General features: G+C 44.5%; 1 protein-coding gene across 1 annotated transcript in view; it reads left to right on the forward strand.

Annotated features, from left to right (window-relative positions):
- The first annotated feature begins 802 nt into the window (after positions 1-802).
- Positions 803-19,281, forward strand: part of DHX32 (DEAH-box helicase 32 (putative)) — a 51,739-nt gene continuing 33,260 nt past the window's right edge. The window contains exons 1-2 of the mRNA XM_077877238.1: positions 803-958; positions 15,270-15,785. Coding sequence (XP_077733364.1) covers positions 15,504-15,785 — 282 coding nt within the window. The 5' untranslated portion in view covers positions 803-958; positions 15,270-15,503. The remainder of the gene's footprint in view (positions 959-15,269; positions 15,786-19,281) is intronic.

Here is a 19,281-nt window from a genome sequence, read left to right on the forward strand (position 1 = left end):
ACTCTGGGAAGTGAACAAGGGGTGGTGGAAGGGGAGGTGGGCGTGGGGTGGGGGTGACTGGGTGATGGGCATGAGCGGGGCACTTGGTGGGATGAGCACTGGGTGTTATGCTATATGTTGGCAAATTGAACTCCAGTTAAAAAAAAAAATAAAGGAAAAATACAATGAATGAATGAACTAAAAACTACCATGACCTGGACGACCTGAGCGGTGGCGACAATACCCGGTAATTCCAGGGAGGAACCGGGCGGGGGCGCTGCCGCCTCCCGTCCACACTCCGAGCTCTCGCGCCCCCGCCCCGCCCCGCCCCCCCCCCCCCCGGCTCCCAGCGGACCCCCTCTGCCCTCGCGACCCGACCCGACACGCGCGGCGGGGGCGGGGGGGACACCGTGTTTCCGCGTTACAAGCGTTAACGCCTGCGGGCCGCGCGCGGGCACCCACCCCGGTTCCCAGAGGCCCCGGCCCGCCCCGCCCGGCCCCCTTACTGTGGGGCTCCATGGTCAGCAGCTCCCGGGCCCCAAGGGCCGAGCCCCCGCCGCCGCCGCCGCCCCTCCTAACGCCTCTGCTCCGCGGCTGGCGTCGCCCGGGTTGCCTTGACAACCGGGGGCGCGGGGGCGGGGCCAGGAGGACGGCGAGAGGGAGGGACCAAAAGCCGCGAGGAAACGCGGGCGAGCGCGAGGGCCCGCGCGCCTGCGGGGCCACCGAGCGAGGGTGGCGGCCGGGTCGTCGGCTGCAGACGCTGCCCCCTGAGCCCCGCCGGGCGTTCGGGCCTCCCCCGCAGCCCTTGCGCCCCCAGCGGGGCCAGCGCCCGGGCCTCCGGGGCGGGGGCCTGCGCGGCCGCGGTCGCCGCCCGCGGGCGTCCGTCGGTCGGTCGGTCGGTGCGTCCGGCGAGCTCGGCCTGCCCCGCGGGGAAGCGCGGGCCTCCCTCCCTCCCCGGACTCGGGAGCCGCCGCTGCAGGTAAAGGCCGGCCGGGCGGCGCGAGGGGGGGCGGGGGGCGGGGGGCGGCGCACCTGTTGCGGCCGCCTGGGGGGCCCCCCCCGCCCGCTGGCCCCGCACGACCCCGCCCCGCCCCGCCCCGCCCCCCGGGACAGCCGGGCGGAGGCCGCCCCGCCTCCCGGAGCCCGCGGGCCCTTCCTGGCAGCCGGGGCGGCGGCCGGGCCGGGGAGGTGCCCCCGGGAGCCCTCGGTCGGCGGCCCCGGGGCACCTGGGCCTCCCGAGCCCCGAACCCGCGAGCGCTGCGTGGCCCCGCGCTGCACTGTCATCCCCGGGATCCCGTTTCAGGCAGCGGCCTGGGTTGGGCCTTTCCGGGTGGATGGGGGGGGGGGGGGGTGTGTGCGTGCGCGCGCGCGCGTGTGTGTGTGTGTGTGTGTGTGTGTTTCGTTTGCATCAAGCCTCCGCGTTTTTGGTGGAGCTGGGGAGTCCACCCACGTTATTTTGTATCGAAACTTTGCAGGGCCGTTCAACAAATGTAACATTGTCCCACACAATAGTATCCTAATGGCTCTTGAGATACCGGTGCCGGTGCCGGGTGGTGCTCTCATTTTTTTTTTTTTTTAAGATTTTATTTATGCATGAGAGACAGAGAGAGAGAGGCAGAGACACAGGCAGAGGGAGAAGCAGGCTCCATGCAGGGAGCCCGGTGCAGGACTCGATCCCAGGTCTCCAGGGTCACGCCCTGGGCCCAGGGCAGGCGCCAAACCGCTGAGCCACTACCCCCCCCCCCCCAGGGATCCCCCCAGGTGGTGCTTTTAAGGAATCTTGGAGGACCACGGGAGACTGTGCCTGGTGGGTGATAAACATGCAAACAGCCGACAGAGTCCTGGATTGAGAAAGACGAGCCTCGAGGAGGAAAGAAAAATGGAGGAGAGAGAAGATTGGGGAGGAAAGAGCAGGCGGGTGGAAGCCGCATGATTGATTCAGTGCTCGTGTCTGGAGATTATGGCTCCTCCATCAGTTCTTCCTGCGGCCCCAGACAGCACTTGGGGGAAATGGAGAGAAGAGCCCTCCTTGGGTCGTGTAAGCGATCGCTCATTCTTTGCCACCAGAGAGATTTCCAGCCCACAGATGACAGGGACACCAAGGAAAATTACTTTCCTCTTAGAAGGAGAACCGTTCAGAGGTTAATTGAACCCGAGAAGCATATATTCCGTGATGGAAACGGACATTTGTTATGTTTCACCAAACTGGGCTTCCCGGCTGGGACTCTGTGGGGCCTTTTTGAGATTAATTGTCAAAGCAAGAAGGTTTATGTGTGGATATTGACACTCGGTGTGATGTATACAGAACCTACGATTCATAAGCTAGAATATTGATGTGATAAATTCAGATCGGAAAGTAAACCCTCCATGGCATTTTAATTACCTGTTCCCGAAGCTTAGGGCCAGGGGATGCATTTTTAGACAAACGACATCTAAGATCAACAGCACTCCTGTAGTACCGCGTTTTCAAACTCTAGTTTTCACATCGTTAGCAAAATCGTGAATTGGTCTTTTCATCCAAGAAACGTAGTGGTGCCCATTATTAATATCATGAAGTGACAAATTAGTGATAAAAACCTGGCCTTTGTTAACACAAGAGTAGGGTTGTATTTTCTCAAATAGTACAGGATTCGGCATTTGTATTTTAAAAAGAACAAGGAGGGATGCCTGGGTTGCTCAGTGGTTGATCCTCTATCTTTGGCTCAGGGTTGTGATCCCAGGGTCCAGGATCAAGTCCCATATCCAGCTCCTGCTTCTCCCTCTGCCTGTGTCTCTACCTCTCTCTCTCTCTCATGAATAAATAAAATCTTAAAAAAAAAAAAAAGAGAGAGAGAGAGAGAGAGAGAGAAGAAGAAGAATAACATTGTAGATCTCCATGCTGAAGTAACGAGGACTGGAGAATTTGTGCAGATTTTAAGGTTGGAAAAGTGGAGATGTGTGTTGGTACTTTATACTTGATGTAGAAGAATGATTTTATCGGTAGCTATGAACTTGACATTGAGGAAGTCTTGCACTGAAATATTTCAGGCAGTAGGTAATGGCAACTGTGAAAAGCAACACTTGATTTTAGGGGATAGTGTGTTGATGGAACAAATGACTGAGGGGTGGAAGGGGGGAGGAAAGGGTACTAAAATGTTTAAGGACAACATTCAATTTCTCTTTCCCCCTCCAGCAGCTGGCCCTGTGTACTTGTACTTGTCTGTTGCTTGAGTGAGAAGAGGGTCAGAGAAATTGCTTTAGATAAACAGATACACTTTATTTTTAGAGGAACTATCCTAAGGTCACAAAGTTGCTAATGGGGTAGGGGTTGAGAAGAAGAATGGCAAAGGTCTTGATGTTGCCCCTTGTGGGGATTTCCCACCATGTGTTTTCTATTTCTTTCCATTGGCAGGTTCAGGATGTTATTGGCGGTCAGGTAAAAAAACAAAAGTCCTGACTTTTGAAGAAGTTTCCAAGCTCATCAAATTAGAATAGTTACATTATTTACTTTGCTGATACTTAACTAAATGTAGCAAACCAGAACACTATCACCAGGGAATAAAGTAGCAATGAAGAAACAGATGTAGCCTTTTTCTTACTTAAATCTCTTAGCTACATCAGAAGTCAAGGTAAAAATAATTGTGGTAGAAAGCTATCATTATTTAATGAAGTAGGATGACTTTAAAAAAAAAAAAGACAAGCAAATGACTGCACTGTTTCCTAGCCTTACTATTATAAGTCAGAGGAAGTTTTCCTTTTCGTTACTGGACTTCTGTTTGCTTTTTGTTTTGCCAGCGTGAGGGTACTTTTTTCTCTTTTTCTCTGCTACTTTCGGAAACTTATAAGAAATTCAGTCAAGGTAGAAAACAAATTTCCATTTCTAACTTGTTTCCTCTTTGTCGTCTGGATCTGTATTGGTCTGCACTCAAATCGTTGGAGTAGAGGAATGCTCTTTCAGCGTTTTACTCATTCTTCGTATAATTGGGCTGCAGGACCATGCTGCTGCCCCCGCATCTGGAAAGTCTTCCAGGATTAGGTTGATGCCCACAAAATGCACTTCTACTGGAGCACTACCCAGTTTGGCACCTAGCCCTGTACTCTGCTTTCTTGTAGAGTTTTCTTCCATTTTATGTGCATGGATGGGTCTGTGCCTCTGATTAAATTAAATATTTTAGGATCCAAGTCCAGTACTCCTTTTAGCTCATAGTGGGTTTTCAGTACGATAATAATAGAAAGAGGACAAGCCCTTAGTCACAGATGATTGCCTTAATTTCTAGCTATGCCACTTTGGAAACCCAAGAGCTATTATTTCCTCATTGGTAACTGAGAATAATAAGATCTTCAATGATTGTCCAACAGTCAAGTTGTGAAAATCAAAATCAATTAAATGTGATTATAGATATAAGTGAAAGTATCTTGTATATTGGAAAGAACTTCTTAAATGTAAATAGTTGTTATTGCCGGCATACAGCAAACACTTATTATTGAGCATCCTTAATGTATTAGGCACTTCCTGGAGGTTGCTCTTCATAAAGGGAATAGGAAATGACTAGATGGAGTGTGTGAGGGCTTCGCGGGCAAAGGCACGGGGCACGAGAGTACAGCTCTGAGCAGAAGTTCCATTGTGGCTGGAGTGGAGGGAACTTCTTAAAAGAGCATAGAAGGAAATGAAGCTGAGAGGCAGATATGCATTAAATCAGAAAGAACTAAAAGGAGTGAGATTTGTATCTTGAAGGTAATGAGAAGGATTTCGGTCAGTGACGTGATCGGTTCTCCTTTTGAAAGGGATCACTGGCAGCATGTGAATGACGGATTGGTGGAGAGCCAAAACTAGAGGCAGAAAAACCAAACTGGAGATTTTGTAGTAATTCCATGAAGAAATGAAAAAAATAAGTGTGGTGGTTGGGAGGGCAGTGAACAGGAATGGAATGAGGGGCCTCTGAGAGGGTCCAAGCAAGGTCTTGGTGTTGTAGGTGGGGAGGAGGAGGGAGAAGCCAGGGATGCCACCCAGGTGATGGAGGAACAGTTGTGTTAGTTATCAAAATCTAGAACACAAGAGAAGGAAAGAAGTCTTTTTCTTCTTAGGAAGCATGAGAAATGCATACGTGATGAATGTAGTTCATTTGAAATGCCTGTCTAAATTGGGATTTCCCTTAAGTAATGGTTGGATGTGTGGGTCAGGAACTAAAGAAAGAAGTCTGAGACGAAGGTAGAAATTGAGATTAAGCATTCAGAAATTGGAGTTAAAATATGAATGATTTTCTCCAGGGAGATTATGTGGAATGAGAAGAGAGTCAAGCAGCAGGTCAAGGCTAGGACCCCGAGGGTACACAGTTATTTGTCACAAGGAGTTGGGTGGGGTGGATGAACCCAGGGAGACTAATAAGAAGAGGCGAAAAAAGTAAGCCCCAAATCTGGAAAGATTGGGACACCTGGGTGACTCAGGGGTTGAGCGTCTGCCTTCAGCTCGAGGCGTGATCCCAGGGTCCTGAGATCGAGTCCCACATCAGGCTCCCCACATGGAGGCTGCTTCTCCCTCTGTCTGTGTTGCTGCCTCTCTGTGTGTGTCTCTCATGAATAAATCAAATTTTTTTTTAAATCTGGAAAGTTTAATAAAGCAGAATCCCTGCTTTTGAGGGGTTCATGCATTGGCATTCCCTAAAATTAAATTTTCTTCCACTTGCCATAGAATGTGCAACATAGTTTATCAATCTATTATTGTGTTATTAAAGTTACTGCAAAATGATCAGGAGATCTTTCTGTATATAAGTCTACAAAAATTTAAATTACCAGTGGAAAATAGTATTCTTAAATTAATTGTGCAGGATTGGTTATTTTAGCTGCATTTAATATGAACCAAATTGAGTTAAAAGTGGATCTTTTTTTTTTAATTTGAGGGTTTTTTAAAAGCCAGCTAATTTAATTTGCCAGCTAATTAAATCAAAACAAAGTCACTTGTTAGAAGTCTGGAGATAAGATTTATAAAAAAAAAAAAAAAAAGATTTATTTATTCATGAAAGACACAGAGAGAGACAGACACAGGCAGAGGGAGAAGCAGGCTCCCTGCAGGGAGCTCATTGTGGGACTCCATCCCTGGACCCCAGGATCACGCCCTGCGCCCAAGGCAGATGCTCAACCACTGAGCCACCCAGGCATCCCAGATTTTTTTTTAGTGAATTCTGAACTGAACTTTTATCTTGTTCAAGAAAGGCTTTAAGTAGATACTAGAAGCCAAATAGAATGTGCTTTGGGGAGCTCTGAGCCAATTAAAAGCAAGCAATAGGGTAACCTTCTAAAAATCCTAGTAATCACAAGCCCATTGTTTCAATTCGAGTATAACATGCCTTGGAGATAAAGTTTACATATTAAATATTTGACTGTAATGCCGCATGGGTGATCACAACCATGTTTTTCAAAAATTTTCAATGTTTTTCTTTCCATAAGAGAACTACATTTGTTTTGTTCTGTAGTATTTCTTCCAGACCACTCTGCCTGACATCTCACATAGCATCAAGTATTCCTTCAGCCCACAGCTCAACATGAGCCCTTGTTCTTTTATGCAGTCAGGAAGCAGTATGGTACAGTGTGGTTAGGCATATACTGTACACTTAACTAGGGTTAAGCTGAGATCAGACCACTTGACTTCAAGCACCTGCTCTCCCAGAGACGAGCTATTAGAAGCTGGATAAATTAACTAAACCTCTGAAGGCTTAAATTTCCTCATTTGAAAAATGGAAATAATAAAGTAAACCCTCATGGGGTCTTTAAGAGTTTAAATGAAATAATCCATACAAAGTGTTTAAGCACATAGAGCATCTGGCACCCAATAAGCACACTCTATAAAGGCTAATTGGTAAATTATCATCATTACCATTATTGCTATCAGCCCAACTCTAGGAGCAGTAGAGAACCATGTTTCTCGAAGTGTGATCTGCATCTGCAGACCAGTTCCAGTCCATAGACGGTTACTGGTTGGCAGGAAGATAAGGAACTTGTGCCAGAATGTAAATAGACTATGGCACTAATCATACTGTTGCACTGAGCTGACGTTTTTAATAGTAAGACTTCTTCAATGAAGGAAGCAATGGGTTGATTTATATTCAGTGCAATCTCTTTATGTTGCCACAAATAAGCATTTTGAATAGAATTGGCATAGCATATTGGATCAGTGATCCTGTTCTCTAAAAAATAATAGCCCTTTATCCTGAAGACAGTTATTATTCATTTGTAATGCCTCATTAACCCTCTCTGTTCTAAACATTATAATTATGGGTTACAAGGATATTGTTTATTAGTTCAGCAAATATTTATTGAACACCTAGTCTGTGCAAAACCCTGTGTCTTTTTTTGTACAAGTTGTAAAGATGGCTCACAAATGGATCTTGACTTTAGTAAGTCTGCAGAGCATCTAGAGGGAGAGGACAAAGTGAAAATCTGAATAAATGTGTTGAGTACGTGTAGCAAGTGTTTCTGTTAGTCCTATAGCTTGGTTCCGAAGGTTCCACGTAGACAGATACCTCCTTTTGCTGAGCTCTTCCCATAAATGGCTAGAATTAATACTTTTTATTTTTCAATACTTAGACTAACATAATAGAGATCAGTGTTCACTTTATCAGGCATAGTGATTCAAACAATTAAAAAATCTGCAACACTAGGGAATCACTGAATTAAGGGATACAAATGACAAAAGACAACTTTTTCAGATTAGTATTTACAGAAGACTCATCTTTAGGCATTTTTAAAATTATTGGTTCTGTTTGATCCTGTATACAAATATTTAATGATAATTTACTGCTGTTCGGAATATGAGGAGACATTAAATAGATACCAAAATGTTTCTCAAGTTTCAACAAATTAGCACTGAGTCTTCAAGAAAAATTCATTGGTCAAATAGTGGCAACACAGATTTGGGAGTCATATAAAAAGAATACTTTTTTAAAAAGGCAAGATATGTGTGTACTTATTCCCTTTTCTCTCAGAACTTGTTCCCCAAAGAGTAGAGATAAAAAGGGGTTGACTGTGAATTAGATCACAGAACAGACTATTTTCATAGACCTATCAGAAAATGATTTAAAATACTTAGGTCAAGAAATGTTATTTAGTTTTCATAAATCTTAAGAATTCTTGTACATGAAAATGATTTTTTGCCTGACTTGGTAAGCCAACTCGTAACCCCATTATGTGTTTCATCCTGCCATTTGCCTTAAACTGTTACCAGCTTTCCTAGAACTAGATTCACTAATGACTTTAAGAAAATTATGATCTGGGATCCCTGGGTGGCGCAGCGGTTTGGCGCCTGCCTTTGGCCCAGGGCGCGATCCTGGAGACCTGGGATCGATTCCCACGTCGGGCTCCCGGTGCATGGAGCCTGCTTCTCCCTCTGCCTGTGTCTCTGCCTCTCTCTCTCTCTGTGACTATCATAAATAAATAAAAATTTAAAAAAAAAAAGAAAATTATGATCTTTAGTATTAAAAAATATGTGATATATCAAATTTAAGAGAAGAATTGTAAAGAAAAGCAGAAAGTAAAAATAAGAATTTCAATCACAAAATGATAGGGTGAGTTAGACCCATGGCACTTAAAATAAAACACAATCTTTTTAGTGTATATACCATCTTTGGTGATCTGGCCCCATCTGCTCTGTGAGCTCATCTGTACCAGAGCCTTTCTCTCTCCTTTTATGTACCAGCCACATCTTCCTTCTTCTAGTTACTTGACCATAAGACTAAGTCCGTGTGTCATAGAGCATCTCTGTTCCACACCCCACACTCTGCCTCGCTGGGCGGTAAGCTCCATGAGGACAGGACCCAGACCTGGCTGTTTTCTCTGTGGCACTGGCCTGTTTGCAGGGTAGACAGTGAGCACTCGGGTCCTGGCTGAGTCAGTAAACGGAAGGCCAGAAATACAGGGATGGAAGATGAGAAAACTTGAGGACAGAGAAAACCTATTAGATCATGAATAATACCTATAATAAAACAGACAGATGGAAGTCTTAGAAGTGGAAAAATCCCTAAAGAACGGAAAGTGATTCAGTCATTAGCTGCTCAGCCTCTAATTGCTGATTAAACACCCACAATATTCAGGCTCAGACTGTGGAAATTACCAAAGAGGGCATCGCTCCAATAACCGTCTAAGTAGCGAGAGCAGAAGCGTGGGGGAAAGGATGGTAGGTAGTCCAGACAGCTGAGGAGCTCCCTGGTATCTAAGGACGTTGCCTCGTCCATATCGGTTATTTCCAGGCTGCTGGGACCATGGGTGGCCCAGAGCAAGCTTGGGACGCGCCTCCGACAGATTGAGATCTCAGCTCTGCTGTTTTCTGCACCGTAACTCTTCTGGAAGAAGAAAACGGCTTTAATGTTGAAAAAAGCATGAGCTGTGGTTTGGGTGTATGAGTCAAGGGAAAACTAAGAACCTGTACAAATATTTCAGTTTGGAGAAATATTGCCGTGTCTGGGAATTCACGACAATTTCAGGCCAGAGCCTTTGGAATAGCATGATTCTGTGATTGCATGACTGGAAGGGGACACAAAGTCACAGAAATCCAGCAGCACAGTAACAGTAGGATGTCGGCACGAAGCGAAGGTGTAGGGAAATGGGAGGGACCGAATCCTGAGGAGTTTTAAAGGACGTTGTCACAGACACAGTGTAGGGCAACTTGGAAAAGTTGAGTAAAAGTACCTCTGAGGTACTAATGTCACTCAACAAATGCTGATTGAGTGCTTAGCAGGTGCCAGGCTCTTGTAGGACAGCAGTGAGCAAAATAGACACAAATCCCTGCCTCCTGGTGTTGGCCTTCTGGTGGAGGACACCAGCCATACGTAAGCAAGATCAAGAGGTCAAGTGTAGACTTTGCTGGACCATGGTGAGCATCAAGGGGAAGGAACAAAGCAGGAGGAGGCTGGGAAGTGGGTATGAGTCGCAGGGGGTGTGGGTCAGAGTTTAGACAGGGTGGCCAGTAAGCCCCTCATCCAGTTGACATTTGATAAAGACCTTTACAAGGGGGATGCCTGGGTGGCTCAGTGGTTGAGCATCTCCCTTTGGCCCAGGGCGTGACCCCGGAGTCCTGGGATCGAGTCCCGCACTGGGCTCCCTGCCTGGAGCCTGCTTCTCCCTCTGCCTGTGTCTCTGCCTCTCTCTCTCTCTCTCTCTGTGTGTGTCTCTCATGAATAAATAAATAAAATCTTAAAAAAAAAAAAAAAAAAAAAAAAACCTTTACGAGGAAAGGGAGCTAGCCTCTGGGACACCTGAGACAAGGACATTTCAACCCCAGGAGCAGGCGCCGCGTCCTGAGGCCAGTCCTGAGGCCAGCCCGTGCCAGGGTGTCTGAGGAACATCCAGAGGCCACGTGGCTGGAAGGGGGGGGGGAGGGGAGAGAGCAGTTGGAAACAAGGCTAAGGTTGTGCTGAGCCCAGGGCCTCCAACCTTGTTGATCCTGTTAAGTGGGGTTTTCCCTGGAGTAAGATGAGATGGGAAGCCAGTAGAGACTGAGCAGAGGACATGTGAGCTGACTTTAACGGGGCCACCGTGACTCGGTTGAGAAGTGATTGATAGGGCCAGGAGTGAAACCAGAAGGCGAGCCAGCAGGCTGCTGTAGTGATCCAGGTGACCACCTGCTCCCAGCGGAGCACCAAGGGTGCTTGATGTATTTTGAAAATAGAACTGACATGATCAGGTTGTTTTCTGTTGCTTCTATGACAAATCACTGCAAAGTTAGTGGTTATTTATTCTCTTCCAGTCTGATAGGTTAGAAGTCCATCGAATGATCAAGGGGTCGACAGGGCTGTGTTCCTTTCTGGAGACTAGAAGAGAATCCATTTCCTTGTCTACTCAGCTTTTAGAGGCCACCCTCTCGTTCTTTGGCTCATGGCCCTCCCTCTGTTTTCAAAGCCAACAGCACTGTATCTATCGCTCTGGCCCATCTTCCATTGTCCTCTCTCCCTCTGACTATAACTGGGAAAGATGGTCTGATACCAGGGCTCTCAAGATTAGATTGGACTCACCAGGATAGTCCCCCTAGCTCGAGGACTTTACCTTCATGACATCTTCAGCCCTTTGTGGCATTCAAAGCACACGTTCCTAGGTTCTGGGGATTAGGATGTGCACATCTCTGTAGGCTTATCAGCCTAGTACATCCATTGAAGGAACAGATGTGGAATTCAAGATTGAGAAAAATCAAGAATAACTTCAGATTTTTTGGTCTGAGCAATTGAAGGAAAGGAAGTAATTGGTGTGGAAAAGACCAGGTTTGTGGCTTTGAGGTAAATATCGAGAGCTCGGTTTAGGACATAGTTTGAAATGAAATGCCTTTTAAAAATCCACAAGGGATGTGATGAGGCAGTAGTAGAACATAGGAGACCGAAGATTAGGGTGAGGATTGACAGGACGTGTAAATGGGAGTCCTCCTCATATAGGTGGCACCAAAGCTGTGAGACTGAATGAGACCACATAGGCCCTGTTCGATCTCTGCAAAATCCTAATGTTGTACCTTTGAGAATTTGATAGGTGTGAAGAATGTATTTATAGTAAATTGAACACGGAGGAAAATGTCGAAGAGGAGCATTGAACCATAAAACCTAACCCAAAGTTTCTCAGGACAAATTTCGCAATCTTGTTTTACATAATCCCTTGCAAACTTTATCTTTTCTGTGAACTATATTTCTAGAATTAACTGCATCAGAGTCAAGGATCCAGATGACTAAGACATAGCTCATCTTACACCAACTTCTGAGTCTTTCTTGTTGAGGGAGTTTCATGTTACGTTAGCTCTGTGTTGTTTTCATAAATGCTCATTTAAAAGTCGTAATAGACTCACTTCAAAGGGCAGTCCTTGACAAATTATGCAGGCTACAATTTATATGTAAGAATGCTTTGAAAAGGAGCAAAAACCAATCTTTCTGGTTCTTGTAGTGAAATGTACCTGATACTGCTAACAGAACAAATTTTATTAACTTTTATTTTGAGTGGCATGTAACCTGCCATGTTTGTTTTCCCTTCTTGGTACTGCTAAATCTGCCAAAGGCCAAAACACGGATCTCTTGTATGTACTTAATTACATCTAAGAAAATACTGATACGGCTTGTGCCAGTTGCAGAATAAACGCAGAGAGGTGTTGTGTATCATGAAAACTCCGCCACTGCCCCCCTCTAAATCTGGAACTCAAACTACGGAGCAGCAGAGAGTCCCTCTGAGTAGTGAAAACAGATTGTCACAAACTTCATAGCTCTGCCCCTCAGACTCCTTGGATTCAATATAGAACCTTTTGAGGACTCAACCTTTACAAGTATTTTTGTCAAACAAGCCTAACTGGTTTCTAACATGCCTGGTAGAGTTGGTCAGAAAAGCAGACAAGGCCCCGCTAGGTAAGCATGTTGACCACAGTGTGACATGGGTACTGAATCCCTACAGAAAGAGGGGCTCCGGGGATGCCTGGGTGGCTCAGGTCATGATCCCCGAGTCCTGGGATAGAGTCCCACATCGGGCTCCTCGCAGGGAGCCTGCTTCTGCTTCTCTCTCTCTCTCTCTCATTAATGAATAAAAATAAATTTAAAAAAAAAAGGAAAAGAAAAGAGGGGCTCTGGACCTGTGGATCCTTGGACCCTAAAGTCTGAGGACATCTTTCTGTTTGGGAACTGATGGATCGGTGACCCCAAGTCATGAAGAGAAAGTTAGGCTGTTCTAGCAGGCAGAGGTCTGGGTATCTGTTGCTGTAAGGCCAAACCCCCAGAACGGAGAACCTACAGAAGTGGTGACCGTGTGTGTTCCCTCTCACGGTCCCTTGGATTGACTGGGTGGCCGTGAGTGCTGCTTTTGCCGGTCATGTTGGCTGGGCCTGTGGTCATCTGGAGAGCTGACCTGGGGAAGGGTCTCCCGTGGCTTACCCACATGGCACGTCCGTACTGTCTGTCAGAGGAAGCCCAGCTTTAGTCCCTTCCCAGTGGCCTCTCCGGTGGCTTGGGCGTCTCACAGAATGACAGCTGGCTCCAAGAGGGCGTGTTCCAGTCATGTGAATGTGGTTCAACATCCCTTCACCGCATTCTTTTGATCACAGTGATTCACAGGGCCAGACAGGGGGAGAGGAAGTAGACTCCACCTCCCCAGGGGAGCCTGCAGAGCGTGTGCAGCCACCTTCAATCCACGTGACACAGAAGTGGGTGATGGAGCTGGATTGTGTACATGTGGTGAGGGGGCCCGGTGACTCTCCAATCTCTGGAGACATGCCGTTCGGAAAACTCGACTCTTCCCCCACAGGCTCAAAGTGGTCAATACTTTATAAATAAGATTTTACTTTAATTACAAGATTATTGCCCCTTTAGGGAGCATTATACGACAAAGAGACACATTTCAAGGGTGTTTATTTGGTAAAAAATAATAGCTTGTTTTGTTTTGGTAAAACAGTTCAGAAATTGTTCCTATGGCAATCATTGGTCATAAGAAGAGCAATTTATATGTAGAATGAGAACCTCTAGAAGGAATTCTAAGCAGAATAAAGGAAAAATGGAATATAAAACCAAATGTTAACTTCTCTTAAGCAGTGGAGTTTTTTGATTCTTAGATACCTTCTCAAAGTTAGCTTGTCCTGTGATTTTTTAAAAAAAATATTTTATTTATTTATTCATGAGACACACACACACACAGAGAGGCAGAGACACAGGCAGAGGGAGAAGCAGACTCCTCGCAGGGAGCTCGACATGGGACTCGATCCCAGGTCTCCAGGATCAGGCCCTGGGCTGAAGGCGGCACTAAACCGCTGAGCCACCCGGGCTGCCCTTGTCCTGTGATCTTAAGCCATCGTGTTTCTTGGAGCTGGCTCCATGTGGTCTCACCCATAGGAGCAGCAAAGAGCTGTGCCGTTCATCCATACTACATTTATGTTATTATACCATTTTAATTTTGAAGCAGCAGCTTTCAGAATGGATTTTGAAGAACTCTACCTTTGATGAGCTAAAACATCCTTTCTCTCCTCCCTCTAGTTATTAATTTCTCCCTCTTTTGGCCTATTTGTGTGTGAGTTTATAAAAGTCTTGGTCCTGACCTCAAAGTATCCTTAGGTGTGTTATAACTGAAGCCTCAAGAAGGCACTCAACAAGTGCTTCCTGAGTGTTTCCCTGGAGCCTGACTTGAATAGTGAAGAAGCCTGTCGTATTACATAGGATGAGGAGCTAGCCCTGTGAGCCCCCTAAACATCTAAAGCAATGGTTACCATAAATGGGGTGCTGTGAAAAGAGTAATGTAACAGAGAATATCATGAATTATAGGCTATGCTGTGTTCTTTTTTGCTTGAGTTTCTTCTCTGTGTTTCTAGTTTTTACCCGGTTAATGGGAAAAGGGGCTTATTTCCAGCAATATTGATTGGATTTTTAAAAATCACTCATAATTGAAAGATCACTTACCTGACACGTAGGGAATAAGTTACTGGAGTAAATTTGCCCTTGCTTGGGTGACTTCTTCATTTAAAATGTTCTTAGGGTGCCTGGGTAGCTCAGTCGGTTAAGCATCTGCCTTTGGCTCAGTTCATGATCCCAGGGTCCTGGGATCAAGCCCTGCATCGGACTCCCTGCTCAGTGGGGAGTCTGCTTCTCCCTCGCTCTCTGCTCATGCTCTCTGTCTCTCAGATAAATAAATAAAATCTTTAAGACAATAAATAAAATAAATATTTTATTGCCTCTTGAATCTGACATTTTAGGCTCAAGACCCTGGAATTTCAAGAAGTATGTGTGAGGTTTCTGGTTTGATGAAACCAACAAAAGATCTTATTAATAAAAGCTAACTAACTGTAGCCTGAGAGGGAAAAAAAGAAATCCACTTTCCTTACCTGTCATAGTAAACCGGCATAAGCAAATCTAAATGAAATTTTGTATAAAATCTTCCTTTAAGCTAGAGAATTTCTTAATTAAAAATAAACCAGTGTTAGGGGAACACTCACTGGGCCCTCACAGTTTTCCCCATGACACGATCCAGCATCTCTTTTGCGGTGGGACTAGAGACCACATGGTGGAGCCTTACAGCCACCATGTACCCACCCCCCCACTCATCCCCCATCCCCTGGTTCACTGTCAGGGCCTGTGCTGGAGGTTAGGCAGAGAGCACCCGGTCCAGTGTGGAACTGTCCCCAAGCTGGCCAGGAGAAAATTGCAGCTGACCAGACTTTAAGAGCTAGCCTGAATTATTCCTGGTCTTTCAAATAGGCAGCAGTAACCAGTTCACAGAAAAAAACCCATTACTGCTTCTGTTTTGAACACCTGTGCTTCTTTCTTTTGCACATCTTGTATGTGTACCTGATTATCCCCCTTTTTTTGTTTGTGTGTTTATAGTGCGATTTATGGACGGTCGTTCAACGTGCAGAAGAGTGCTTACCTGAGCCAGCACAGAAGGTAACCGGGCGAGGAAGACCAGATGCAGATTTGAGGACTTCAGCTTGCAGAGACTTTGAACCAAAGTCTTGGCGATTAAGACGTCCAAGTCTGTATCAACCCTGTTCGCAGTGGGTTATTGTAGGAGAAACTGGAACATAGGATGCCAGCTGCTTGAGCTCCCTCGTGGACAAGATGGAAGAGGAAGAACTGGAATGCCCAAACTCTGCCTCTGAGAAACGCTATTTCCCCGAATCCCTAGATTCCAGTGATGGGGATGAGGAGGGGATTTTGGCTTGTGAGGATTTGGAACTTAACCCTTTCGATGGTTTGCCATACTCATCACGTTATTATAAACTTCTAAAAGAGAGAGAAGATCTTCCAATATGGAAAGAAAAATACTCCTTTATGGAGAATCTGCTTCAGAATCAAATTGTGATCGTTTCAGGAGACGCTAAATGTGGCAAGAGCTCTCAGGTGAGTAGCCACTACAAAATACCATTTGCTTTATGTGTTGTACTTTTTTTATTACTTAAAAATAAGCATGATGTCACAGGATAGCGTTCAGGTTTTTTTTCGTTTTAAAAATTTTTTTTGTTGTTGAGAGAGAAACAGACAGCAGGAGCGTAAAGGCAGAGGAAGAAGCAGACTCCCCACTGAGCAGGGAACCTGACGTGAGACTCGATCCCAGGACCCCAAGATCATGCCCTGAGCCTAAGGCAGACGCTTAGCCCACTGAGCCACCCAGGCACCCGAGCATAGTGTTCAGTTTTAATAATGATATCTAAGCCAAAAAATAGAACAAAAAATAGAACAAAAAAAGAGTATTAGCAATTCAGGCACAACAATTAAGTTACTTACTTGGTTTTGTTTATTAAAGTCAGCTGAATAACCATTATACCTATGTGGATATTAATTGTGTTTAGTGTACCAGTAAATTTTCTCCAGAATAGTAGATAAAAATCCATTCAGATTGTTTCATTGCTCGTATTACATTTAAAAGATGTGATAGATGTTATTTGCCTGCCACAGATTCGGAGATTAATTTCTGTGTCTGCGTGCCCAGCAGCCTGATGATTGAGGTGTTTGGCTATGCTTATTGGCAAAGCTGGTTCAGCGACAGAAATTCAACAGCACAAGAAAATTATTTCCTAGACTATAAGAAATAAGTGAGTGGCCAAATGCCATCCTGGCCCCAGGTCATACATTTTGGAAGCTAGTATGGAGGATAGAATTAGGGTAGCTAGTTAATGAAAATGTATTGTCCAGGCTATGGTTACCCCTGAACTTCCAGATTTTAGTAGTATTTATATTTTGCTTTAAAATTATAAAGTGTTGGCAAATGGAACACCAATAAAAAATAAAATTATAAAAAAAATTGTAAAGCAAGCAGTAAGTATGTTTATTACAAAATTCATGTATGGATTCTTGGCAATGTAAGAATTAGAATAGACCCTAAAGATAATCTGAAAGAATAGAATCCCTTCATTTTTCAGAAGGCGAAAGCAACCCAGAGGGATTTGATAATTTGTCACATAACTTTCTGAGTTGGAATTATAAGAACATCTTCTGTGCATTGCCACTTTCAGGTTGTTACCTCTGAGACATAATTGTTCTGACTTACAGAGAGGAGGGATAGACAATAGGTGGTGGTTCTCTTTAGAGCTGCCAATGTCAGAGGTTTGCTATGAATTATTATTTGTTGCAGTGAGTTATTGTAACAACGAATTCTTTTGGTCTGTTAGCAAACCAAAAGAATTCTTGGTTGAAAACTGGGTATAATATTCTTGGTTTCTGTGGACAAATGGCAAGTTAAATGATTTGAAATTGTTATTTTACAATAAATCAGACTTATGAAAAGTTGCAAAAATAGGTCAAAGATTTTCCATATGTTGTTCACCCAGCCAGCTTCCCTAAGTGTTAATATTTCACCACATTGGCTTTATCATTCTCTGTCTTTCCATGCACACACACAGACACACGGACATGCACATTTTTTATTTCGAACCTTTTGAAAGTTAACGATATAATGGCCTTTGCTTCCAAATACTTCAAGTTTTACTAAAAACAGGGCACAGCGACACTGTAATTATCAAAGTCAGAAAGGTAAAATTGACATTTCATGATTATCTAATATATAGGCATTCAAATAGCATGACTTTCCCTACTAATGTCCTTTATAATAAAAAAAAAAGTATTTTTCTGGTCTAGAATCCAATATAAATTACATTGCATGTAATTGTCATTTCTCTTTAATCACCTCTAGTCTGAAACAGTTGCTCAGTTTTTCCTTGCCCTTCATGACCTCAACATTTCAGAAGAGTACCACTAGGTGTTTTGTAGGACATCCCTGAGCCTGTCTGATGTTTCCTGAGGATTAGATTCCAGTTACACATTTGCGGCAGGAAGACCACAGAAGTGCTGTGGTGTCCTCCTCGGTGCATCCTATCAGGAAGCGTAATAAGATTTTTCCCTTAACTTTAATTAAATTTGATAGCAATGAGGTGATGATTTCCTTGTTGTTCATCGTAAAGGTATTGTCTTCCCCCATCATTTAAAAAATGTGGGGAGATTCTCATACCCACTGCCTAATGGAAGAAATAAGGTGCTGTTATTCTCAGAGGCTGTTGTGTGGCCCTTCCCCATACTTTACCCACTTGCTTCCACAAAGTAACTTGTATTAATCATTTCTTGCCTTTCTTTATAGCTTTACTATGTTTTTGGTATAAACACCATTAATTTCGGTTAGCCAGTTATTCACTATTAAATGGACATATTGTGTTCTTCTGAGACCAGCTTGTCTTGCCCAGGTGTTACTGACATTCAGCCAAAACAGTGATGCTCTAACCTGAGTCTAACAGACTCCCCTGGAGGCCTTCCACAACCGACTTGCTGCCCCGCTGACCCCGCCCCTGCCCCAGTTTATAATCCAGTTGGTGTGGGGAGGAGAGCGTGGTGGTTAACAAGCCCAGTGATGCTGATGGTCTTGAAACCGTGCTTGAAGAACCACGCATGATCCTGATGCTTTAGATCTGGGTTTCCTGTGCTTTTCCTCTTTATGCTGTCCCACTGTGTGACTGTACCACAGGTTATATATCCGTTCTCCTGATGGTGGACATTTGGGTTGCTTCCAGAGTTTCCTATTCCAACAGTGTTGTGATGACCATTTCTGGCTTTTTTTAATAGGCTCCATGCCCAGTGTGGAGCCTAAACTCATGACCCTGAGATCAAGACCTGAGGTGAAATCAAGAGTTGATGCTTACCCAACTGGGCCACCCAAGTGCCCCGTGATGAGCATTTTTGTATATCTTCTGGTAAATATTCTCAAGAGTTTTTACACAATGGAGTAAAAAAAAAAAAAAAATCAATGATTCACTTAAAAAAAAGTAAAAGATATGAGGAGATACTTTGAGACAATATAAAGTATGCTTCTCATCGTGTGTTTGCCTACTAGTTTTAGCATCCTTAGATCATTCTTTGACATTATGATGCTGATAGGTAACCAAATCAGTGATTTCTCTACTTCTGACATTCCTACAGTTAATATTTGGAATTCTTCTGAAAAGCTAAACTTTCTCTTCTTTCTTTCTTTCTTTCTTTCTTTCTTTCTTTCTTTCTTTCTTTCTTTCTTTCTTTAAATATGGGCACATAAATTCTTTCTTTATTTTATGGATTATAAATCATTACTAAGCCCATTTATTTAGTTCAGATTGTCCCTGATGTGGCCTCTGGGAGCCCCTTCAGGGTTTCTGTGTCCTGCTCACATGACCACATGGTTCTTGAGCACTTCTTTGCTCTTTCTCAGTAAGACATTACAGGTTCCATCCACCAGGAGCCCTGGTTCCTTTTAGTGGAGAATTGTGCTTAGACACCAAGATTGGAGCACTAAGTGGCATTGCCATTGGCTTATCATTGTTTCCTGGCCCTGTCAGCTATAACAGAGCAATGAAGTAAATTTGAGGGTGTGTGTGCT

The sequence above is a fragment of the Canis aureus genome, chromosome 29 (assembly GCF_053574225.1).
Source record: "Canis aureus isolate CA01 chromosome 29, VMU_Caureus_v.1.0, whole genome shotgun sequence".
Taxonomy (NCBI): Eukaryota; Metazoa; Chordata; class Mammalia; order Carnivora; family Canidae; genus Canis; species Canis aureus.